The sequence below is a fragment of the Hemicordylus capensis genome, chromosome 5 (genome assembly GCF_027244095.1).
Source record: "Hemicordylus capensis ecotype Gifberg chromosome 5, rHemCap1.1.pri, whole genome shotgun sequence".
NCBI lineage: Eukaryota > Metazoa > Chordata > Lepidosauria > Squamata > Cordylidae > Hemicordylus > Hemicordylus capensis.
In genome coordinates this window covers 8,959,581-8,985,736 of record NC_069661.1, presented here as the reverse complement: position 1 = coordinate 8,985,736, position 26,156 = coordinate 8,959,581, and the positions used below count along the sequence as shown (strand labels likewise).

The following is a 26,156-nucleotide window of genomic DNA, read 5'->3' as shown; positions in this document are numbered from 1 at the left end:
GAAAGACTCCGTTTCACTTAAGCTCCCCTGCCATTAGGTAAAGCATAGCACTGCATTGTGGGAACAGTTGCCTCTGCACGGTGCTGGGAGTGGGCCAGGCAGTGTGGTGTGTATTTGGCTTTGGCCGAAGTTTTGCACAAGCATAATAAGACATTTGTCAAAGAGTCGCACTTAGGTTGATGGAGCTGGGGGTGGGCCAGGCAGTGTGGTGTGTATTTGGCTTTGGCCAAAGCTTTGCACAGGCATAATAAGACGTTTGTCAAAGAGTTTCACTTAGGTTTGATGGAGCCACTACTGGGTCCTAGGCCTTGCAATGAAGAACTCCAAGAAGGTGAGTGTAGAGGATTCAGCTAAATCTCCCCCTCCCCATTTTAGCAATAGCACTTACATTTATATACCGCTCTATAGCCGGAGCTCTCTAAGCGGTTTACAATGATTTAGCATATTGCCCCCAACATTCTGGGTACTCATTTTACTGACCTCGGAAGGATGGAAGGCTGAGTCAACCTTGAGCCCCTGGTCAGGATCGAACTTGTAACCTTCTGGTTACAGGGCGGCAGTTTTACCACTGTGCCACCAGGGGCTCCTCTGTTTTCTGTTGTGTTTTTTAAATGTTGCTTGAGAGAAAAGCAAAGGTTAAAAGGTCAGGTTTGTTTTTCTTCCTTTGCTTGTTTATACAAAGGCTAAGTGTTCAAATTGGTAAGTTTCCAAGACCAAGACCAAAAACGAGGGAAAGGTCAGAAGTTTAGTTTGGGAGTTGTTGCCTGAAACAGACAGTTAAAGTAGGGGAAACGTAAGACAAAAGCTACCACCCTGATTGGCTTCTTTGAGTAGGGGAGGGGCAAGAGTTATGGGAGATAAAAAGGCAGGGCTTAGAGAGAGCAATGCAGACAAGGTTGGAGATGGCCCGAGATAACACTGGAAGAAGGAACAGAAGTGCTGGAAGATGGAGAATGGGAGCTAATGGTGAGATTTACTGATAAGCATTCAGTTCAGAATAGGATATCTGGATGTGCTTCTCCCATTTTATTTTGTCTTTTCCTTGCATGGTTATTGTCCTTTTATAACAGAAGTACTTCAAAACTTATTTCTTAAAATTGGATTACTCTTTTTCCCCCTCTCCAAGTAAACATCTAACTCTCTCTATAATTCTCTAAAGTGTACCTGTGGCTAATCCCATGTGCGGAAGCTCTTGTGAGAGTTCGCAAGCAGAAGCACCATGGTGATTGGGCAGTGGGGATTCCATATGCAGATAGGGATGAAGCATGTGTGATGGTTAAGGTTGGAATGCAGTTGGTAACAGTTGTAATGCAACTGTTACTGGTCGGAAGATCTTCTTGATTGCTGAAACCTCTCTTCTACAATCTAGCCACCCGGTAGGGAAGTCTAGGATGATAGTTCACAAAAGACCAGTCTGGGTTCCAGAAGCAAAACATGGCTCGGAAATGTCTCTCTCTCTCTGGCTCAGGCTGAAGGCTGTCGACACTAGGGATGACGTACATTGTCTTCCAGTGGCTAACTGCAAGCTGTAGACCTGCTTTATAGATCAACCTTGTAACTCTCAGCTGGCAAGGATTCAAGGCTTATCAGCCCTCTGCAAGAGGTGTTTACTTTTCCTGATGGATTCCAGCTGTGCCTGCTGTCTTGTTACCCATCTCTGCTGTGGGGTCAGTGGGGGTTGCCTGCACAGATCATCCTCCAGTTCATCAGTCCCTGTCTCTGCTGCCTCAGACTGCTGTGCCTGCTCTGAGACATCAGCCGGACCTGCCTCAGCCATCTCTTGGGAACCGACAGCCGGGCTCTGCCCCTCAGGCACCCCTGCATCAGCTGAAGGGCTGTCAGCATTCCCTTCCTCCTTGCTATCTGAGAGCGAGGGTGTGACAAGAGGAGTGTGTGTGTGTGTGTGTGTGTGTGTGTGTGTGTGTGTGTGTGTGTGTGAAGGAGGCTGCCACTCTGAATTAGATGAAGAAACAAGATGAACAAGATCTGTTAACTCAGGAAAGGCAGCGGGGAGAGAAAGAAGGAAGGGATGGGCCTAAGCCTGTCAGTGGCCTGAGGGGAACAAACGGCTATAGTGGTGCCTACTGGCAGCAAGGAAGAGCCCAGTCAACCACTACTACTGTTTGGGGCTACCAAGGCCATTGGTAGAGAGAGGTAAGCAGGCAAGGTAAGCAGCTATGGTGGTGGCAGCAGCAGCGAGGAAGGGCCCAGTCAGCTGCTGCTGCTGCTCCTGTAGGCAGGAGCAGGGCTTGAGTGAGGTTGGAGCAGGAGTCTCTGGGGAGAAGGGGCTGCAGCTTGGCCAATAGGCACCAGCAATGCTGCAGCCATGACCAAGAGGGGTGAAAGGGGTGGAGGAGTGACCAAGAGGGGTGAGCAGGATGGAAGCATCCGGATGTAGGAGCAGGAGTACAGCTCAGGTGAAGGTGGGGAGATCTCTGAGGTGAGAGGGCTGTGGCAGGGGGTGAGGGGAGCAATCAAGTACTAGTGTGCAGATGCTCTGCGTGGGTTAAGCTAATATAGCTCTAATTCAGATTTCATGTGTCTCGATGCTATATTCCTCACCCTATGCTTAATTGCTACACCACTTAACCTAAGTTGGGCATGAGACAGAGGTTTGGGGAGCTGTTTAGTGAGAGAGGCAGGGAATAAAGATTACCACTTGGTAGCAGCAGTAAAGTCTCATTTTGTCATGGGGCTGGCTGATACAACACTGTGACAGTGAGCAGTGACTTCACCATTAGAGGAGAGGCAGCTGAAGAGAGAGCCATCAGCCATTTTCAAGCATCCAGTTGTGCACAATAACATGCCCTGGTAGGGTGGGGTTGAAGGTTCTGCACCCCACAACCGCTGTGCCCTGCACCTACTGCTGAACAGACAAGGGCTTCATTCACATGTTATATTGAATGCATAGCCATAAGATGGGGCGAAGCCCACTGTTCCCTCTAAGGCATGCGCACATGCGTGCACTCATAAGTTTTCTGATGTCTGTTCAGTTAATTTTAGATCCCGCTCAGGTCGAATTGGGAAGACCCCACTCTGAATGCTTGTGCACACACAGTGCCTTGATACTGCTGCCCAGGATATAACTCATTCTGTACAGAAATGAAAAAAAGAGGGATCACTGTTCCCATCTCCCCATTTTCACAGTATTCTGATGAGCCCCTAGAAATGGTTGTAGCAAGAAGCCGGAGGAATTAAATCACCGCACAAAAGGTACAGATGTAATTTAGTTAATACAAACATTTACACTGGTGTACACTTGTTATATTAAAATGGTAGATGAAGGTAAACAGATAAATGTAGCGCTGGGTTTTGCGCTCTCATTTGACAACAACGTTTTTCCTCCCATGTTTATTTCACAGGGTAAAATTCTATGTTTTCAAGAAAGGCAAGTCCAACATTATATCTCCATCACCTCTACGATCCCACACAATGTCTACTCATTTATCACAAGTGCTTCGTATCATCCTGGAGCAGGGAATTTAATGCCTTTTGCAATCTCTATTTTTTGAAAGCTGAAGGATAATTAATGGATTTTGAGAGAGCCTGAGAGGACTAACAATAGAACATTTGCATGGAATGACATTTAGCACACTATATTTCACAGAACAGGAACCGGCAAACCTGAACAACTGGAATTGATCGCAAATACTTTAGAGCAGGTTATGAATATTTCCCCCAATAAAATATGATAAATGTTTAAGGATACATCGGCAAAGGCCACAATTATTATGCAACTAAATTTAATAGGGCCTCTGTTTGAGTCCTCAAAGCTTTCTAGTAGTTATATCCAAATTACTAGACAGAAGGAGAAGTAAGGAATCCCTAATGACAACTGTGTTTTCCGACCTTAAAGTGGAAGTAAGTCTGAAGTCAGGAAAGCAGAGTCGTATTCAGGGGCGGAGCTATAATTGGGTGGACAAGTTCAAAAAACACTAGCCGACCAACCTTGGGAAGCTGCCTCTCACCTCCCCCACTGGCTAGCTCCTGCTGTCATTTTTCATAGCACAGTACAGCTGTGATGAACGCTGAAAAAGTGACTATCTTCTCAGCTATTTTGTTTTTTGCCACATGAAGCAGCAGTTCAGGTAAGGAGCTACATGAAACTCAATGGCACTTATCAAGAGAATCTCAAACTGTACAATTCTCCAGTGTCTATTCTTGACTCAGGGGAAACAACCTAAGAAGAGATAGTGTCTTCTAGAGCAATTCAGAAATAACCACTGCACATTTGTATGAAATATGAATGATACTTGTCCAACTCATAAATAATAGAGCAAAGCTGTAAACTGTGTCAATAAAAGTTATGCAGGAGGCATCAGAAAGCAGACGATATTCCAACTAACAGTACACTTGTGTTAGGATGTCACACTAGCACAAGGCTAATGCACTAATTCCACCAGGTCTGGAGCTTGCATTCCACACTAGTGTGATGCAATGCAGACCATGAACACATTTGCACTAGAGCAACAGACATGTAAGTTGGGGCACATCTCGTATAGAAATATAGGAAGTTGCCTTATACTGAGTAAGCCCATTTGTCCCTCTAGCTCAGTATTATCTACACAGACTGGCAATAGCTTCTCCAAGATTGCCGACAGGACTCTTTCCTGGAAATGCCAGAGAGGGAATGTGTATGTGTGTGTGTGTTCACGCGTGCGAACAAACACACAGACATACACGAAGACTTCTCCACTCACCTTGCTTACGCACATCCTCCACAGCGGCAACCAGTTCATCTTTGAGATCCTGGCTTTCCTTTGCAATCTGCTCTCCTTTTTCCAAGAAGTTTTGAGTAGCTTGTTCAACTGAAGCAGCCAGCACATGGGCCTTCTTGGATCGACCTTTCTTCTTACCAGATGGTCCTTTGTTACTTGTATTTACAAGGGTTGTCACCTTCAAATGAGAAAAACATTTACATTAATGTCCATTTTTTCATACAATGTTTCAAAACAGCTGTTCACAGAAGATTGATTGATTGATTGATTTAATGTATTTATATGCCACCCCAAACCAAGGTCTCAGGGCGGTTCACAACAAACCAATAAATAAAACATTAAAAAATCAATTAAAATTCTAAAAACGATTTAAAACAAATCAATAGACAGTCTAAAATTTAAACAGTTAAAAAGCATTGGTAAAAATATGAGTCTTCAAACACTTTTTAAAAGCCGCAAGAGACAGGGAGGCTCTTATTCCCATGGGAAGCGCATTCCAAAGTCTCAGTGCTCCATAGAAACACACTGTATTTACCTGAATCCAAGACTAGGTTTCCCCCCCAAGTTCTTTCAAAAATCAGAGGGTCCTCTTCCTTTTGAGTAAATAAGGGTATAACCTGTATTTAATCTCTTTTCTTTTTAAAGGGGGCTTGTCTTAAATTCAGAGTTGTCTTGTATTCGGGTAAATATGGTATTGCAGAAGTTTAGAATTGGAATGGAAAGGACCTTCGAAGCCTTCCGGTTCTCACACACACACACACACATCCTGCTTAGTGCAGGAAACTGCTAGAGCAATCCCAATAGATGGCCATCTATCCTCCATTTGGAAACCTCTAGAGAAGGAGATCCTACCACTGCACAAGGCAGTCTGTTCCAATGCTGATCAGTGTTACCATTCAGAAATTCTTCCTAGTGTCCAACCTAACTCTGTTTCCTTGCTGTTTCGATCCACTGGCTCTAGCCCTGCTCTCAGACACAGTAGAGAAGGAGAGATATGGTAGTCATTTCCAACCACCTGCAAAGATGCCCTATACACTCAGACAGTTGTGACTTCAAGGAGGCTGCAAACATTCACAAAAGAATCATCTGTCTTTGTTTCCCCCTTACTTCCCTCTGTTGTTTCCCCCACTGTCTATTTTAGACTGTAAACTCCTTGGGGGCCTGTTTATTTTAATTTTTTGCAATGTGGCTCTGCAAGGTGCAGCATAAACCAGTAGTGCTATATAAACAGAAATGATATTTTTAGCCTACTTTCCAGTAGGCTTATGACATCATGCAGCATTCTGTCTGGGTCTGTCTGCCCCTGTATAAACTTCGCAATGCCTGGACCAAAATGAACCCAATCGGGTGCAGTTGTACGGACACATAGGGACACCTCAAAAGCATACTTTGTGATGATGTTATCCACCCCAATTCAAGACAGCAGATGCATAAACGTTTGAGGTGCAAGTGGGCTAACTTGTGAACTGCCTAACTAATTTGACTGAAATTTGCTACAGCTGTAGGGACACATAGGGATGCCTCAATGGTGTAGAATGTGATAATGTGATCCACCCTGATTCAAGATGAAAGACATGTGAACATTTGAGGCACACGTGGGCTAACTTATGAACTGCCTAAACAATCTGGACCAAATTTAGTCCAGTTATAGGGATAGTTAAAGGAAAGTAGGCAGATTAGTTCTTACTAGAACTTGTAAAAAATTTAACATCATGAGAATGCTTGAGCTAAATAACATATCCAGCTAGAAGACAATTTGTTTTTCATGTGTAGTATGCAAACCCATATCTTAGCTGATATGACCACAGGGAGATGCCACCAATTTACCCCTACCAGCTCTGCTCCTGAACTGAAAGAGAACCAGACAGTGGCAGGGCATACTTTTTGTAGTTAAGGGAAACATATGTTCCTGCAGTAAATTAGGTCACATTTGCACAAGCTCTATCTTAACTTACCCCACACAATATGAGGGCTCATAAAAATCGACAGTAAGGCACCAGCAGTGTTTGTGAGCGATGTGTGTGTAGAGAGAGAGAGGTGGGTATTGAGAGGTTAACCTTGGAGTTGTTCTCAGGGTACATGTGATGGTTGCAAGCGGCAGGAGTTGTTCCTTTGGTGATGTGTCTATCAGAAACACTGCTCAGCCCTTGTTGACAACTGCCCTATGATCTAACCCTACTTATTTATCACAACATGGGTACCTATTTTCAAGCTGTCAAATACGAGTTCTTAATATCCTTCCAGTCCTCATAGTCTTATATTTTTTCTGCTATTAGGAATAGCACTGTTTACTACCTGTTATGAAGCACAGTACGAAGATGTGTGCCTCCCCCAGCAATGAAATAATTAAGAAGAAAGGTTTTATGCATCAATAGCCCTGACTCCTCCAAGACAACTATCGTGTTACTTTGACATTCTCCCTAACCTTTCCCCACAGCCAAAAAGGCCATGGAATAAGACTCTTTGCCACTTAACAGCATTCCAACTCTGCTCTGTCATCCTCAGGTACTCACTTGAACAATACTATTTCATTTCACCATCTCCTTTAACCAAGATGAACATGAAACAAGGAAGAGTATCAGCAAAAGGGCACCCCAGGCATAGGATAGTTAATTATACCTCACACTGATCCTTAACTTGGGAGAACATAAAGGGTTACAGGAGAAAAAGCAGCAAAATGATGTCTGAAATGCATTTTGGGCGGCACTAAAGTCACTTGTCAGTCAGTTCAGAAGTTATCTTTCCAAGCATCTTTAAGCATCCTCAAGCAATGTAAAGCACACATTAGTAAAGTGACACAGGAAGTACTGTATATCCTTAGCCAAAGCAGGGAGGTGGTTCTCCTTTCTGCCTCTTTTGTCCCACTCAGCACCCCTTTTCTCCCTCCACCAGCTTTTTGACTCCTTTGTCCCACTGTCTTATTTAATTACATTACATTACATTACATTTCTATACCACCCCACAGAAAAGAGTCCCTGGGCAGTTCACAATCTAAAAAAACACTGAAACGTTAACACCATTAAAACAATTTAAAAATACAGATAAAAATGCTAAAACCCGAAGCTTTAAAACTATAAACTAAAAGCCTGACTAAACAGGTACGTCTTCAGGTCCTTCTTAAAAAACATTCAGAAAAGGGGAAGCTCTAATTTAATATTGCCTCTGCCGGTGATCCTGTTGATGCCCTGGTTAAGAACTGGAACAACTTGCTCACCACGGCAGTAGACACGATTGCTCCTAAGCATCCCCTCCAACCTGCTTCAAAATTGGCCCCTTGGTATATGGAAGATCTATGGGGGCTGAAGCAGCAAGTTAGGCGGCAGGAGCGCAAGTGGAGAAAGACTTGACTTGAATCCGATAGATTATGTCATAGAGCACATTTAAAGATCTATATTCAGGCGATACGTGCAGCAAAAAAGCGGTTCTTTTCTGCCCGTATTGCTTGTGCAAACTCTCGTCCAGCGGAGCTGTTCAGGGTTTTGAGGGAACAAGTATCTGCCCCCGCTCCCCTGAACCAGAATTTGGAGTAATCAGTTATGCGCTGTGATGTGTCTAAAGAATTTTTCGTAGATAAAATCTCTCGGATTTGAGCCGACTTAGACGGAGACTCCACAATTAATTTGATGTTTGAATTGGAGGTGTCCGACAACTCCTCTTATGTGGTTCGACTGGATCGGTTTCAGTTTGTGACTCCTGAGGATGTGGACAAGCTGCTTGGAGCAGTGAGGCCTACCACTTGTTCTCTTGACCCTTGTCCAACATGGCTTGTTCTGTCTAGCAGGGAGGCTGTTGTAGGAGGCCTCGTGGAAATCATAAATGCTTCTCTGAAGGAAGGCAGGGTCTCAAGGAGGCAATCATTAGACCTCTTTTAAAGAAGCCTACGTTAGATCCCTCAGAGTTGAGCAACTATAGGCCTGTCTCCAACCTCCCGTGGCTAGGCAAGGTAATTGAGAGAGTGGTGGCCTCTCAGCTCCAGGCGGTCTTGGAGGAAACTGATTATCTGGACCCATTTCAAACTGGCTTCCAGGCGGGCTATGGGGTGGAGCCTGCCTTGGTCGGCCTGATGGATGATCTCCAATTGGGAATTGACAGAGTAAGTGTGACTCTGTTGGTCCTTTTGGGCCTCTCGGCAGCTTTCGATACTATAGACCATAGTATCCTTCTGGAACGTCTGAGGGGGTTGGGAATGGGAGGCACTGTTTTACAGTGGTTTCGCTCCTACCTCTCGGAAAGATTCCAGATGGTGTTGATTGGAGACTGTCGCTTTTCAAAATCTGAGCTTATGTATGGTTTCCCTCTCTCCAATGCTTTTCAACATCTACATGACACCACTGGGAGAGATCATCAGAAGATTTGGAGCGGGATGTTATCAGTATGCTGATAACACCCAGATCTATTTCTCCATGTCAGCTTCTTCAGGTGATGGCATATCTTCCTTGAATGCCTGCCTGGAGGCAGTAATGGGCTGGATGAGGGAGAATAAACTGAAGCTGAATCCAGATAAGACGGAGGTACTTATTGTGCAGGGTCAGAACTCTAGAGACAATTTTGACCTACCTGTTCTAGATGAGGTCACACTTCCCCAAAAGGAACAGGTTCGCAGTCTGGGAGTACTTCTGGATCCGCACCTCTCCCTGGTTTCTCAGGTTGAGGCAGTGGCCAGGGGTGCTTTCTATCAGCTACGGCTGATATGTCAGTTGCATCCGTTTCTCGAAATCAATGATCTCAAAACAGTGGTACATATGCTGATAACCTCCAGACTGGACTTCTGTAAGGACGTGGGGCTGCCTTTGTACGTAGTCCGGAAACTTCAGTTGGTTCAGAATGCAGCAGCCAGGTTGGTCTCTGGGTCATCTTGGAGAGACCACTTTACTCCTTGCTGAGGGAGCTACACTGGCTGCCAATTGGTTTCTGGGCAGAATACAAAGTGCTAGTTATAACTTATAAAGCCCTAAACGGCTTAGGCCCTGGGTATTTAAGAGAACGCCTTCTTCGTTATGTGCCCACTGAGGTCACTTGAGGAGGTCCGTCTCCAGTTACTGCCAGCTCGTCTGGTGGCCACACGGAGACGGGACTTCTCGATTGCTGACCTGAGATTGTGGAATAAGCTCCCTGCTGAGATGCGATCCTCCCCATCCCTGACTATTTAAAAAAAAAATCTGAAGACCCACCTCTTCACCCAAGCTTTTTCAGCTTTTTAAATTTGTTGTTTTAATTTTATACTCTTTTTAAATTGTTAAACTGTTTTCACCTTTTATATTTGTTTTAATTGTTTTTATGTTGTTAACCACCCAGAGACGGAAGTTTGGGCGGTATAGAAGTTTAATAAATAAATAAAGTAATAAATAAGAGCCACTGCCAGTTGGTGTAGATAATACTTAGCTTTGATTCCATATAAGGCAGCTTCCTATCTTCCTAAAACCTTGCTTCTGTACTAAATTAATCATTTCCTATTTGATCTCCTATTAGTATACAGAATACAATTACAGCAATTTTCTGAGCTAGTTGGCATACTGCTAAAAAGCAATTCCCACAGCGACAACATGCCACACACAGTTAAAGCTAAAGGACACAGGAGAGCAGGAGCTAAACAGTGCTAAAGGTATAATGTCACCAATAATAGACATCCAGTGACTTGAAAATGTTGGATGGCTTGGAGTTTTACACAATGGAGAGTGTGTTTAGTACTAGCTAATGGCATCTGGAACAGTCACTGGCTGCTTCCATACCATGAATTGATAGCTGCCTAGTATGCAACATTGAGAACAAAAAGTCTAACCAACGCAGTTCAAGGTTAGAACACCAGGTTTCGTTTCACTCTGCTGTAAAAAGTGGAAAGGTTCTACCATACACACAGGGGTTGTTTATTGAAATTGCAACTGATATGCTACAGAAGAAACATTTATTCCAGAAGATGCCGGATTCCCAGTCCTCGGCTGATAAACACTCAGTGTGTGGCTTGCCGTTGTTTTTCATATCGGCAGCTTTCGGGCCAAAAACCAGGTTACCAAAGGCGAGTAACTTGAGCCTGGTTTTTTGGTTTGGGTTCTATTTTAATACTCTGAGCCCATTTAGAAGAAACACGCTGTGGCTGTGGGGCTCCTGCCATGATCCACTGATGATCAATTGAACCACCACCATATATCAGTGCTTTACTGATGCACGTGATGTGAAAAATGTTTTAGGATAACTGTGAATGAGCAAAACAGAGCTGGCAAATATGTACCAAGTGCTGGCTCAAAGGATTGGTGGCGCCCCAGGCAAAGCCTGGATTTGGTGCGCATGCCCCCCGCTCCCTTTTGCCCATGCAAGTCCCTGTCGCCCACCTGGCCACCCACTCACTTTCCTCACTGGATGCTTCTGGGCAGCCAAGCCCGGCATGGCACTTTATGTTATGATGTCACTGCACGATGCAGCAATGTGATTATAGCGCACTGTGGCAGGCCAGCTGCCCAAAGGAGAGCAAGTGGGCAGGTGACTGGGATGGGGGGCACCCACCTGCTCATTCCAACCTATGTGCCCCAGTTTGCCTAGTTGACGGGCCAACCCTGTATGTACCCCATACGAGAAGAATGCTTAATGCAGTTGTAGCATTTGTATCTGCATGTAAGACTCAAAAGTAAATCTGGCTTCTCACTATGAACTTAATGTCCTTTTACTGCTGCCCACTATCTTGGAGCAGCATACGACAGACATTGCTATATCGCCTACACTAGGGCAATGGAATGCAAGTGATATAAGACACCATGCTAAATAGTACACCTCCAAATTGGGATGATAAGCAGTTCTTTTCTCCAAATTTCCCCAGAGGAAACCAGTAATGAAAAGAGATGCCAGTGAGTCAAGCTGTGGGAACCTTATGCTGCATATCGTACACAAATTCAAGCAGCTTACTACTATGACTCTAGTAAGTGACAGTCTGTTTCCAGCTGTTATCAGCATTTTCTACTACTACGACAGTCAGTTTCCAGCTGTTATAAGTGTTTTCTCTGTCCTCCCTTGGATTTTTTGCAAGAAGACAAGTGTTCATGCTTCCTGGGTGTTGTGGCACTGAACATGGAATGCCAATTTTTAAAAATGCCACATTTAGCCTATACTTGAATAATGATCCACAGGGTGGACTGGGCTATATACATACAATAATTCTCCCAGTCCTGGCCAACTCACTGCTGAACTGGTACAAGGAAATCCCCAAGGAAGGTCAAAAAATTAGGAGCCAGACAATGGACACTTGACAAAATTACCACACTTGGTGATGGACACTGCAGGTGGAGGAGAGAGAAAATGGGCTTCTCTTTGTCCTTTTTACAATTAACATGTTTAGAAATGGTATGCTAAGCATGGGACAAATAAAAATTTTGTTAGATAGTTCTTCCTCTGAATATCCTTGTCTAGGTACCAGAGTTAAATTTCTAGGTGCTATGGCTCCCTGGAACCTGGGGGTTTTCAAGCCTGTGATATACATAGATCATTTCAATATGAAGAAACTGTTGAGATCTGATAAGGACATCTCTCTCCCTCCCTCCCCCTCTCATTTGTGCCTGTGATCTCTTTATAGAAAACAGTTATTCTGATGTAATCTGATATTACAGGAAGATTTCTATCTATATATGCAAATAAGGTATTTTAAGTTATCTAAAAAAGGAACAAACCTTCATAGAGGAACCCATAATTAGCACTGACAGAACAAATGTAACACTATCTAAAAGTGGATGCCCTAAATAGAAGTTGAATATATAAGTCATATATAGAAAAAGGGAGAGAGTATTACAAGATGATCTGGCAAATATTATTTATGTAAATTTCCATTCCCCACCCCCAACATTTTGTCTGTGTCCTAAATGTTCTAAAGGTTCTCAACAGCTCTTACTATAAAACAAAACTGGAACAATATGACAATGCAATAGAATCTATCCATTTCAGATTCCACATAACCTATAAAACTAATAATGGTATTGTGCAGATTATAAAGTTCTTTGTGATAGTTCTTAGAGTGTTTTGGGAAATGGTTACAGCCAGGATTAATGAGAGTTTTGAGAAATAGTGTTAGATCATCTATAAATTTCCTTCATTGTGGCCAGGAGCCAAAGAATCATGCACTATGCAACTGATTTTACATGCTTGGTGGAGGTTTGGGCTTTTATATCTTGAACAGCTATCCCCATTGCAGCATGGCAAATCCAATTTGACACAAGAAGAGAAAGCAGTTGGATAAATGGCATATGGATCTGCCATTCAGAGGGAGAGAAAAATCTTTGGGCATGTCCAGGGGTTAGGGTGCTCCTAAAGGAACTCCTTGGATGCCAGACGACATGTAGCTAGTTAACTGCCAATTGGAAGCTGCCTTATACCGAGTCAGGCCATTGGTCCATCTAGCTAAGGATTGTCTACACTGACTGGTAGCAGCTCTTCAAGACTACAGGAAAGTCTCTCTCCCAACACTACCTGGAGATATCAGGGAGTGAACCTGGGACCTTCTGATGCTCTTCCACCAAGCGATGGCCCCATCCCCTAAGGGAAATATCTTACAGTGCTCACATGTAGCTTCCCATCCAAATGAAAACCAAGGTGGGCCCTCCTTAGCAAAGGGGATAATTCATGCTTGCTACTACAAGACCACAGACACCTAATGGCACAGCAGGAAGTAACTTGCCTAGGGAACAAGAGGTTGCCAGTTCAAATCCCCACTGGTATGTTTACCCCACCCAACGATGATCACCTGTTCAACGGTTGGGAGGGGCTTGCAGAAGCCACTCTTCTGTCTGCCTCCATGAAGCTCTCCAGCAAGGGAGAACTCTCGTGCCTTCAGTACAAGCAGAGAGAAATAAGGAGCCAGCGCAGCCAGAGCGGGCTACAGATACCAGGGCACTGTGCATGCCCTTTGCCCTTCCTGCCGCTGCCTCCTTCGCGTGAGAAGCTTATGCCTGCCTCATCCTAGGTGGAAAGTGTGGGGCTTGTGTGAGTTATACCCCCATTCACTTTCTATATTTGCAGATTGGTATGACTGGCACAGAGTGATATCAGAGCGGTGGCCGGGGTGGGGGTGGGGCTCCAGACACTAGATCTGAAGCATATCAATGAATCTGTTGCAGTTTAATCAATGTAAAAACTGTGCATTTAAACTGAAGCAGATCATTCAATCCATTGATTCTGAATTTATTATTAATAATAACTTCAATACTTTTAATAATTTATTTAAAACTTTTCATCAGTGTGAATTGTGCAGACAAGAATTATTATTTATTATTTATTCAATTTCTATACCGCCCTTCCAAAAATGGCTCCGTTTACACAGAAAAATAACAAATAAATAAGATGGCTCCCTGTCCCCAAAGGGCTCACAATCTAAAAAGATAGACACCAGCAACAGTCCCTGGAAGTTCTGTGCTGGGAGTGGATAGGGCCAGTTACTCTCCCCCTGCTCAATAAAGAGAATTGCCACGTTAAAAGGTGCTTAATTGCCAAGTTAGCAGGGAGGAATGCTGTGTGAAACCATGGGGCTATGAGTGAGTGAGTGTGTGTATAGAGGGTGCTTATTTTGCAAGAAGGTTCCTGCAAGCCCACTAGGTCCAAGTTCCAAAATTACCTAGCTGCACCTCTGACCTCTGGTATAATCCAATTTGAAAATAAGTACTACTACTTACTTCTGAGTGTTTATGCTCCATTGTTCCTTTTCCTCCTCCTCCTCTAATTTCTCTTTATACTCCCCCCAGAGCTCTGTGTTCTTCACAAACCAATCTTGTAGCAAGACACCTGCTATCTCCTGCCTTTGTCCTTTTATCTGGCAACTCCTTATATTTGAAAAGCACAACCTCTAGACAGACAAATGAGTCAGTCCCTCTGCTCCTTAAGAAGCACTTCAAAAATCTCTCTTCTCTCAGGCCTTTCCTAAGTTGCTGTAACTTTAGCTCAACACCTCTTCCCCAACCACCGATTGTTTATCTTTCTCCGCCCTTCAAATTTCCCAGCACGCCTGTCTACATATTCTGAGCTTGTGAGCAGACACTAATTGTTAATTTACACATGTACAGTGCCTTCTCTCTTTCGTAATAATCATATTTGTGCATTTATTATAATCTTTGCTTGTTCAATCAAGTCAGGATGTTAGGATAAAGATAAGCCCTCCTGGACTCAGGATACATGCTCTGTGCTGTGAAATGGGGTTTTGGAAAAAGACAGAGGCCAGAATCCAAACAGCCATGTGGCGTTCTGAATGCCCAAAGGGCTCTTGCATGGGGTATGTGCAGCCAAAGTCCAGGGCTCCACACCCTCTGGGGGCCCAAGACCCCTCTTTAGTCTGTCCAGGTGGCCGAGTGTGCTTATGACCCGTGCCGGGTGCTCTACAGACAGAGTGGGGGAGAAATGTGTGTGATGGGGATATGTAACGTTGCATGTTGAAATGTTTCTGCTAATAAAGGTAAAGTGTGTGCCCTCGAGTCGGTGTCGACTCCTTGCGCCCACGGAGCCCTGTGGTTTTCTTTTGGTAGAATACAGGAGATGTTTACCATTGCCTCCTCCCACACAGTATGATATGATGCCCTTTAGCATCTTCCTATATCGCTGCTGCCGATATAGTACCAGCGGGGATTTGAACCGGCAAGCTTCTGCTTGTTAGTCAATCATTTCCCCGCTGCGCGACTTAAGGTGACTTTCTGCTAATGTACATTTGCATAAATATACTTGTTGTATATTCTTACATTCTTGTGAGTTCAGTTGCTGTTTGTGCCCTCAAGAACCCAGGTGTTAAAAACACTGCATTCGCCACTGAGTGAGTGAGTGAGTGTGTGTGTGTGTGTATGTGTGTGTGTGTAGGGGGAAGGTGATGCTTAACTTGAGCGGGCGGGGGGAACTCCAAAGGCCTTTAGGTCCCGGCTCCAAAGTTACCGAAGTGCACCTCCGAACATGCCTCAAGACGCTCTTTGGATTCCAGCCATAGCCTTTTTCAAACGTCTTATTGAGAAACCCGTTAAGTACAAGCTTGCATTGGAAAAGACAATTAGCAAGAGTGTTGTTTTAAGTGTGTGTTTGTTTTCTATACAACTTTAACTGATTTTAACACTCAAACGATGAAGAGCTCAAAAGGAAAAACTGATTATAAAGTAATTTTGATGTAATCAGCTCCTTCTGAAGAGGGCTGACCTTCATTAATTTTGCTAAACCCAGATGGGCAGTCAAGAACACGCTTCAAGAAGAACAGAAGAGAATCATGCAGGTACTTTTTAATCATGATGAAGGTATTTCTTGACATTGCCTGAGCAAAGGATACCATTTAAAACTAGATGATGAATGGATAGAGCTGAAGGTTCTCATCTCAGGCAGTGAGATGTTAATTAAAAAAAAAAAAAAGACACAGCCAGAGATATAACTGCATCGTGTACAATAAGTATAAAATGGAGTGGTTTTTATAACAGACGACACTGGAAGAACTGTATATGCAACCTTAGATTGGAATCACTCAGATGATAAGACCTCTGTTTTGCAGTGCAATCCCAGTGTACCTGGGGGAGTATGGAGTAAGAGCAGACACAAGAGGGTGCACATAACTTGTCAACAGCTCCAGTTGATTTTGCTGAAGAGACTACTTTCCTGAAAGTATCAAATGGCTGCTCAGGATTTCTGAAGGGGGAAATTGATTCTCTCAGCCATTTGCTGAGATCTCTACAAAATTCCACTCCTGACTCCGCAACTTTGCTACAAATCCAGAAAGTTTCTTAATTTGGCACTGGTAAAGAACAGACCACGCAAGGGTTGTTTCCTTTGTGAATGCAGTAGAACAGAGGCGTAACAACAAGGGCCTTTGTTCCCTACAGTAGGACTGGGAACTTGAAGTACCTAACGGAATGAAATGGAAAGGTCTTGATTTTTGTGTTGAAATATACTTTGTAAGTGTTATAAATTAGATCTTAAGACTAGAATTAGTTAATTATAATGATCTATTGCCTCAAAGGATCCAGCAGTCAAGAAATACGCTGCAGACTAGCACTTGGTAGAGTTGCAATGAAGGCCTTGGAAAGGATATTTAGATTCCATGACGTGTCTACACCTACAAAGATTAGAATCGTTCGGACAATGGTTTCCCCCTGAACATTCTATGGATGCGGAAGCTGGACTTTGAAGAAGCAAAATAGGAAAAGCATTGACACTTTTGAACTTTGGTTTTGGAGAAGACTTTTGAGGATACCATGGACAGCCAGGAAAACAAACAAATGGCTCATAGCACAAATCAATCCAGAATTTTCACTCGAGGCACAAATGACCAGGCTCAAACTATCATACTTTGGACACACACATTATGAGAAAACCCACCTCTCTTGAGAAGTCCATAATGCTGGGGAAAGTGGAAGGAAAGAGAAGAAGAGGATGACCAGCATCCTAATATGGACACTCTGGAGACAAATAGGGGCTGGATTCAGACAGCATACGAAACAGACCTCCAGTTTTGCTACCCAAGCCTCTGAACCCAGGAAACTCGAGTTGAGAGGAAAAAATGGACCCATGGTTTCTCTTCCCTAACTCCAATTGTTACCTTCAGTTTGTAGTGAGTTAAATCGCCAGTAACTGCATTTCGGTGGTGCCTTTGTTATGTCCGATCCGGAGACTGGAGTTACACTTACCTCAAACCGGAGTTGAGGGAGGAAGCGGTTTTCCCCCTCTCCCCCGCCTCTCTGCAGTCTCCAAACATGGACAGGAGAGTGGGGGGAGTAGGTCCAAATATGGACAGGAGAGCGGGAGGAGGGGTGGCACACAAGCAGGGGTCCACTGGACCCTGAGTTTTGTATGTTGTCTGAATCTGGCCACTATTTATGTATAAAGTATGTGGGGGTGTCTCTGTGTGTAGAATACATCCCTTTTTAGTTGCAAATGTACTTCTTCTAGGTGTCAGCTCACAGCCATTTTTGCTACGATGATGACAAAACTTATAGATGTGCAAAACCCTCTGTGAGAAATCTTATTAGTCTTGACATTTTTAATTTATACTCAGCATTTCCTGGTTACTTTAAGATCTTCTTTCCCAAAGACAGCCCTAAACAGCTAATGGACGGAAAACAGTAGAGGATAGCAAAATAAAAATCTGTATATAACAAAACAGAACTATATGTGACTATGACTACCCATATTTAAGAATTAATATATAAAAAACAATTAGGTTATTTTCAGGTATGATACAGTGCATCTTTTAAATTCAGTTGATAAGTAACTATTTCAGTATTCAAACACATTTTTTTCAGTTAACAGTAGGCTCATTAAAATAACAACAGCAACAACAATCTTTGCAAATTTTCACTTCCACAAATACTAAACAAAACAGGCCTTGGATACCAAACATCTAAAACATCAAAATAAACCATCTGCTTTATATGGATGATTTGAAGTTGTATGGAAGGTCCTGATTAGAAATTGAATCGCTGCTAAATACTGTTTGCATATTTTGTAGTTTGGTCTACAGGTGAAACTCGGAAAATTAGAATATTACATGGAACCAAGAAGACAAGGATTGAAGAATAGAACAATATCGGAGCTCTGAAAAGTATAAGCATGCATATGTATTCAGTACTTGGTTTGGGCCCCTTTTGCAGCAATTACTGCCTCAATGCGGCGTGGCATGGATGCTATCAGCCTGTGGCACTGATGAGGTATTATGGAAGACCAGGATGCTTCATTAGCGGCCTTCAGCAATTCTGCATTGTTTGTTCTCATGTCTCTCATCCTTCTCTTGGCAATGCCCCATAGATTCTCTATGGGGTCAGGTCAGGCGGGTTTGCTGGCCAATCAAGCACAGTACACTGTATACTTTTCAGAGGTCCGATATTGTTCTATTCTTCAGTCCTTGTCTTCTTGGTTCCATGTAATATTCTAATTTTCTGGGATTATGGATTTGGGGTTTTCATGAGCTGTACACCATGATCATCACAATTATAACAAATTAAGGCTTGACTTATCTCGCTTTGCATGTAATGTGTCTGTCTCATATATCAGTTTCACCTTTTAATTTGCATTACTGAAATTAATTGACTTTTGCATGATATTCTAATTTTCCGAGTTTCACCTGTAGATAAGTGTGCTGTATTAATAATGAACAGAGGAAAAAATAACAAAAATGGAAGGAATTGAACTGCCCAATGGAAACAACATCAAGAATTTGGAAGAGAAAGAACACTACAAATACTTGGGAATTTCTTCAGGCTGATAACATCAAACATACTGAAGTTAAAAGAAAAATTGGAAGTGAATACATCAGGAGAGTTGTATACATCAGGAGAGTCTGTAAAGTCCAGACTCGATGGTGTGAACACTATAGAAGCCATAAACACCTGGGCTATACTCATTATTAGATACACTGCAGGAATAATAAGACTGAACACAGGCAGAGCTAGAGATGTTAGATTGTAAGACCAGGAAAATAATGACCATCAATCATGCAGTGCATCCCTGCAGTGATGTCGATAGGCTATACCTTCCTCGCAGCTCAGGTGGAAGAGGAATGCTGCAAGTCCATCAAACAGTAGAGGAGGAGAAAAAAGTCCTTGAAGAATATATAAAGGACAGAGAAGAAGATGCACTTAAAATGGTTAACAACGAATTATTAAACATCAATGAAACAAAGCAGGCCTACAAGAAAGAACAAATAAAGAACCAAGAAGAAAAATGGGGGGGGGAGCCACTGCATGGTCAATATTTGCACAATATAAGTGGAAAATCAGACATCATTACAACTTAGCTTAAGAATGGCAACTTGAAGAAAGAAACAGAGGGTTTAATACTGGCTGCGCAAGAACAGGCACTAAGAACAAATGCAATAAGAACAAAAGTCGAAAAATCAACCACAAACAGCAAGTGCTGCCTTTGTAAAGAAGCAGATGAAACAGTGGACCACTTAATTAGCTGTTGCAAAAAGATTGCACAGACTGACTACAAACAAAGGCATGGCAAGGTAGCAGGGATGATACACTGGAACATCTACAAAAAATACAAGCTACCCGTAGCCAAAGATTGGTGGGACCGCAAAATTGAAAATGTTGTAGAAAATAAAGATGTAAAAATATTATGAGACTTCCAACTACAAACAGACAAACATCTGCCACACAATACACCAGATATAACTGTAGTTGAGAAGAAAGAAAAACAAGTTAAAATAATCGACATAGTGATACCAGGGGATAGAAGAAAAAGAAATAGAAAAAATCACAAAAATATAAAGATCTTCAAATCAAAATTGAAAGGCTGTGGCAGAAGAAGACCAAAATAATCCCAGTAGTAACTGGCACCCTAGGTGCAATTCCAAAACACCTTGAAGGGCACTTCAATACCATAGGGGTCACGGAAATTACAAAGAGCAACTTTACTAGAAACAGCTTACATTTTGCGAAGATAACAACAACAATATTGACATTAAAATTCAGCCATCCTAGGTCCTTGGGAAGGACTCGATGTCTGGATAAAATAAACCAGTCAATAACATCTGTCTGACTGTGTAAATAAAGAATAATAAATAAAGTTTATTTGGTAGCCACACCATTACAATTTGTTCTTTGGGTTGTTCAAAACACATTTTTAAAAATCCAATAAAAACAAACAGAGCATGACAAACAAATTACAACTCGAGGTTAAAAAAATACAAAAGAAATCATTTTTAAAACGTAAAAAACAAACCAGTTTTAAAAATCAATTTTTAAAAGCCTGAATGAACAAAAAGGTCTTCACCCGGCATCTAAAAGAACAAATTGAGGGTGCCATGTGAGTCCTAAAATAATAGCAAAGCTAATAATATGAATAAACATCAAGATAATTGCAAAGCCAATGATATCAGTATTGCAGAGTTATTAAAAGTCAGTGACTGACATTCTGACTAATGGCATGTTTCTAATACAAACATCCGTGCAGCACTAGCCTCCCTACTTCCTAATTGCAAATGCTCTTCTGCAAGAGCATGGCAACATTTCTTGCTCTCCTCTTCCTCCAAAGGCATTCTTTCATAGGAGCATATTTCTGCGGGTCCAATAATGCTTCCAGAAGAAGGGGAGAGTGGCAAAAATGACTACTCTGGCTCAAGTGTACCCGTGGTTTGGAAGCGAGAAGGCTAGTGCTGCACATGAACTTTGGCTAGATGCACATGTGCAGTGTTAGGATGTGTGCCACTAACAATGACCTTGCAATTAATACGCAGTGAAACAATTACACCAACAAGAAATGAAACCACAAGCAGAAGCAGCAGCAACACTGTGTACATAATAATAGGAAAAGGAAAAATAAGAGATGCAAAGCGAGGACTGAGGGAAAGAATGAGTATTATAAACCATCGTTGTCTACAATTTCAAACAGAATTGTCCACATCTGGCTGCTGATACTACTTTACACCCAGAATCAAGCTAGTCTTCCACCTACTCTCATTTGAGGCTTTGATTCTAGTCTCTTCTCTGCCTTCACCAGCAGAATTATTAATTTTTAGCCCTGAATGCTTCCCTTCAGGTCTAAAAGGGGTAGTACACTTCAGCCTCACCTACTTCATAGGGTTGTTGTGAGGAGAAACTTAAGTATGTAGTACAACGCTCTGGGCTCCTTGGAGGAAGAGCGGGATATAAAATGTAAAATAAAATAATAACAACTCCCAAAGTGGCAACCATTAAGAAGTAAATCCCCTTGGCCATTGCCATCTCCTCCTTCACATGTTGGCCAGATTTACCCTGAAGTCCCTGTGAGTTATTGGGGAGCAGTTCACACGCAATTCAGGTTTTTCACTGCTCGTTAGAGTGTAGCCTGATTTATATCCGGAGTAAAAAACAACACTATTTTGCGTTGGTTCTTTGGGACAACTTCAATTTCGCAGTAAAGCCTTCCAATAAACTTGCAGTAAAGCCTACTGTGTGTAAAAGTCCCAGGTAAGTGTGTGCAGAATTGCAGCCTCAGGCAGCAAATCTAACCACATTTAGCTGGAAGTACATTTCATTGAAACCTAAAGGACTTACTAGCAAGGAAAGCATGTCTACTTAAAAATAAACTCCATTGCATTCAACTGAGATGTACATGCTCAGGGATGTAATCCAAACCAAACTAATTTGTGCTCCCAGCATATTTTGCTCGCTATAGGAGACTGGTAAGTCCCACTGAAGCAAGTAAGATAGGTGGGAAGAAATAGAGAAAAGAGCAAGAATTAGCACCATTCCTCAGGAGAGAAAAAAAAGGGGGGGGAGAATGAGGAGTCTGCCTCTTTTTGGTAAAATTTTAAGATAGATGAGACATGCCAGAGCTCAAAGGGCTCCTGAAGTTACACCCTAGTGTGTCCTAAAAGTCATTCTCCAATGTGGAAGTAGGGCTGGTTGTGGTCTCTCACTGTACTGAGATAAAAACCACTCTTTGCAGGTGCTCAGAAGCAGGGTCATCCCTAGTGGGGTGTGGGGCTGGGGGGGCAAATCAGCATGTGCAGGGCCTCCTTAACATTTCATATCATTACAGAATCATACTGACTGATGACATACAGTGTAAATAGTCTGAGTGAGGTTTTTGGACATGTCCAACCAGCTTCACATTTCTAAAGAAAAATACAATAAAATAAAAGCACAAGACATGCTTCACAGTTCTCACTCAGACCTTCTGGGTTGCAGAACAACTTGAACATAAGTGCATTTATGAATGAATGAATGAATGAATGAATATAATATTTGTTCCAGAAGTTTTTTTGCAATTTTCTGCCATGAAACAAGCTACTTATAGGACTTTTTAAATAGTTGGGGGCAGGGGGGAAAGGCCAGCAAATTTTCCAATCTGTTTCAAATTAAATATTCAGAGACTTCTTAGTCTCAACCCTCCCCCCCCCCCAATATCAAAGCCCTACAGCAAGCAAATAGATCTCTCTCTCTCTCTCTCTCTCTCTCTCTATATATATATAGGGGGAGGGGTAACCACAAAAAGGACACTCTACATAAAAAACCACATTCTACCTCCATTACTGGCAAAACTTGGGCTGGTTGGCCTGGACAGAGGGTCTGCAGAGAACTCTGCCTGCCTCCTTGCTGCCGACCGGCCTACTCGAGTTCAGGCTTGAGGGAGGCCTGCATGGAGGCTTCTCTGGAAGCCCCGCACACCCGGCGATCAGCTGAGAGGTGGGGAGAGAAGGAGCTCTAGCAGCTTGCAGGCTGCTTTGATTACAGGCCAGGCGGGCAAGCAGGAAAGAAGGCGAACAGGGTGAGGGGGCCTGGCTGAGTGAGGGGCCTTGGGGCTGGGCGGGTGGGCAATGGGGAGCCATGTGACATGTCTCTGAGGGGCCCTCCAGGCAGTGGGGCCCCCAGACGACTGCCTCCCCTTGCCCGATCCGTAGTGACATCCCTGACCACTCCTTGATACACGTTTGGTATTGAAATTGTCCCCCCCCCCCGCCATGCACAGTTAGGCAAAGTGTCTCAGTTAGTACTGAAATATTTTAAAACTATTTTGAAAGAACTCAATTAGTATTTAGATCCTGTGCGAAGATTTGGTTCAGACAAATTGCCCCTCATGTAGACTGGAAAAATGGAATGATGTGCAGGGAGGCCCTTTGCTTTATTTGGACTGGCGAGACCTCTTTTAATTAGAATTTGTTTACTTGCTTAGGTTTACTTGTTTTCAGGATCAAAGGGAACTTATTGGCAACCCTGGGACAGGCTTTAGCTGGTGGCACCTTGGTCCAGCACTGCATGTGCACACTACGCATGCACAGTGCATGCACAAGAGCCAGCCATGCCTCCTGCATCTGACATCAGATGCAGGGGGCATGGTCAGCATCCGGAACGGGGGGCACTCCTCTCCTCTCCTGCTCCTTCCCAGCCAGTGAGCTTGTGGTATCAAGCAAGGTCTGCCCTGTTTTGCACTTGAATGGGAGACTACATGTGCAAGCACTGTAAGATATTCCCCCGAGGGGATGGAGCTGCTCTGGGAAGAGCTCCTGCATGCTTGCAGGCAGAAGGTTCCAAGTTCCCTCCCTGGCAGCTCCAAGATAGGGCTGGAAGATACTCCTGTCTGTGACCTTGGAGAAGCCACTGCCAGTCTGTGCAGGAAATACTGAGCTAGCTGGAGCAGTGGTCTGACTCATGGCAGCTTCCTGTGTTCCTGAAGGGCTGGCTGGGTGCTTGATTTCTCTTCCTCCCTCCATCTGAGCAAGAGAGAGAAAGCAAGAACCCAACCGGCCCTTCCCTTGCTGACTGGGAAGGAGCAGGCAAGAGGCTGTGCCCCACACTTGCAGCCAGCGAGTGCTTTAACAGGTTGAGGGGGGCAAGGGAGTGCCCTTGGGGAGGGGCAAGGGGGAGCCATGGTGGCTCATCTAGTTTTAAATACGACATGAGATGCTGAGTGTTGTGAAGTCCTTGGAGAACTTCTAAGCATATATATCTTCTGTCTTCAAAGCATAAACAATTTATTAAAATTTGACCAAATAATTGAAAATTCTTCTTTCCCTTTCAGGGGGAAAAAATGTTTCAAATGCGGACAAGGAACACATGTCACTTACCCAGAGTTGCAGTTGAGGAATAAATTTGTCCTTCCAGTGCTGTATTGTAATCCTTTTGACAACCCTCCAAAGACAAAGAATCCACAGTTCTTAATGTAATGCTAGATTGCATATGCTGGGGATGTACCCCAACAAAGCATTAACGTCCTCGGCAGGCAATGATTGCTGCTAGGTCACGTTAACAACCTTATGAATTTCAAGTCAAAATGGCACAATAACTGGACAAGGCCAAACCATATGCGTAAGTGTACCCACATAGAGATTACACCTTCAACATCTAGAAGTCTGCAACCATCCCTTGTTAAACATTATCTGAGGTGTACAATAAATACGGGGTAAAGGTTTTTGCTGTATTAGGCTCATTTTGAGATCCAAAGAAGCATGTTTCACTGTCTTCAAAGCAACCTGCCATTGATTTAATCAGGTAGGGTTTTCAAGATTATTGTTCCAAAGATCTTGGATATAATCAATATCAATCTTATCAATGTCTTTAAGATTCTGTTAGAGCAAGGTTACAGGCTTAAGTGCATCCAATAGTTCCAAGTCTAATCCAGTGTTCCAGGTCCAATAATAGAAATGGACTTTCAGAAGCTGCAATCGCACCAGGACCAAAAAGCTGTGATTAAAAAAATGTTTGAGCTGAATAAACTGCCAGCTAGCATTTAAAGATGAATCAAACTCTGCTCTCAAAGTTTCAAAAGGTTTAAATAACAGCTTTACAAGAGATCAATTGATCTGTAGTATAATGATGTTGTGGGAAGCCCAGTTAGCCCAATAAAAAGATTTACGAGCAATCTTCAAACAGGGATTCTCCCACTATGGAAGCTTTTCATTCTGGAAAGGATTGAAGCCATGTCTAGAAGCCAGAGTTCTCCATATGTGCCTTGCAGCTTTAAACATCAATAATGACCTAGATCCATGAACAAACCCAGCACCTTCCAAGATATCAGAGGGGTCAAATAATAACTTTCAAGCTGTGCCCAAGGCATGATCGAAACCTGGGATTCATTGTTCCACCCTAAGACTTAAGACAGAATAAATGCCCAATGAGAAGATTGAAAATATGGAAAGTTAAACCTGCCTTCTTCAATAGGTGAAGTTTACGAAGTGAAAATCTAGGTAGGTGATGAGAACTGTGTATTTTGCTGCTGGGGCATAATAAAAATTAAAACTGAGAAATAAATTAACTGTTTACCAATATAGCAAGTAATTCAATATAGATTTTTCTTCCATCTCATTTTGCGGCAATAGTGACTAGCTATTCTATAATGCAATGGTGTTTTTTTTTTTTTAAACTCTTTAAAATTGACCTTGTGTGACAGGCCATGTGTTTTGTCTTGGAACTTGTATCACATCCCCCAAAATAACTTGTCATGCACATATTTGTTCTGTACTATCCCATGCCTACAGTTCAAAACCCTTCCTCACTATACTCACCATCTGTTAACACTAATAGATTTTCTCAGCTCAATTAACAAAGCAGCATTTTGCTGGTTGCTTGATAATGCATTTAAATATTCTGATCAATATATTACACTTTAATTGCATTTATCAGCCCCTTGAGGCCTGGGTGAAAAGGTATTGGGAGGATAAAATATCTGCTGCCCTGTATATATATTTTTAGCGTTCCTCCAGAAGATAGTGCATCTGTGCTGTCTGTAATGAAAATCCTATTGGAAAGAAACACTTCAAGGTCACAGGCAACTATCAAAGTCACTAAAGTCAACTAAGTAGCAAAGTAGAATCACACCTTTGGAGTGTGTTTGTCAGGGAACGAATGAGCAGAATATTATACAGTAAATGGATTCAGTTAGGAGGATAGAAGATTCTATAACATATTTTACATGGGTGTATATAGGCCCTCAGTAGATCACTATATGTAATAGTTCTTTTAGGGGATGTCTTAGTATTTGGTTTTTCTAAATTGAGAAAACATTTTTAAAAGCTACAGCAAATTTGTC

At 42.8% G+C, this 26,156-nt stretch overlaps 1 protein-coding gene and 1 long non-coding RNA gene across 5 annotated transcripts in view; one reads left to right on the top strand and one right to left on the bottom strand.

Annotated features, from left to right (window-relative positions):
* CTNNA2 (catenin alpha 2) overlaps positions 1–26,156 on the bottom strand; it is a 783,863-nt gene that overhangs the window by 600,403 nt on the left and 157,304 nt on the right. For 3 of the 4 annotated variants that reach the window (XM_053257021.1, XM_053257022.1, XM_053257024.1), the window contains one exon: positions 4,701–4,896. In XM_053257021.1, coding sequence (XP_053112996.1) covers positions 4,701–4,896 — 196 coding nt within the window. Of the gene's footprint in view, positions 1–4,700; positions 4,897–22,654; positions 22,771–26,156 lie in introns of those variants that run through there. The other variant, XM_053257023.1, reaches the window with a different exon arrangement.
* On the top strand, positions 1,289–25,341 carry LOC128327780 (uncharacterized). The gene is made up of 4 exons (XR_008308780.1): positions 1,289–1,376; positions 3,363–4,088; positions 11,527–11,625; positions 24,150–25,341. It is a non-coding gene; the product is annotated as an uncharacterized LOC128327780 (long non-coding RNA).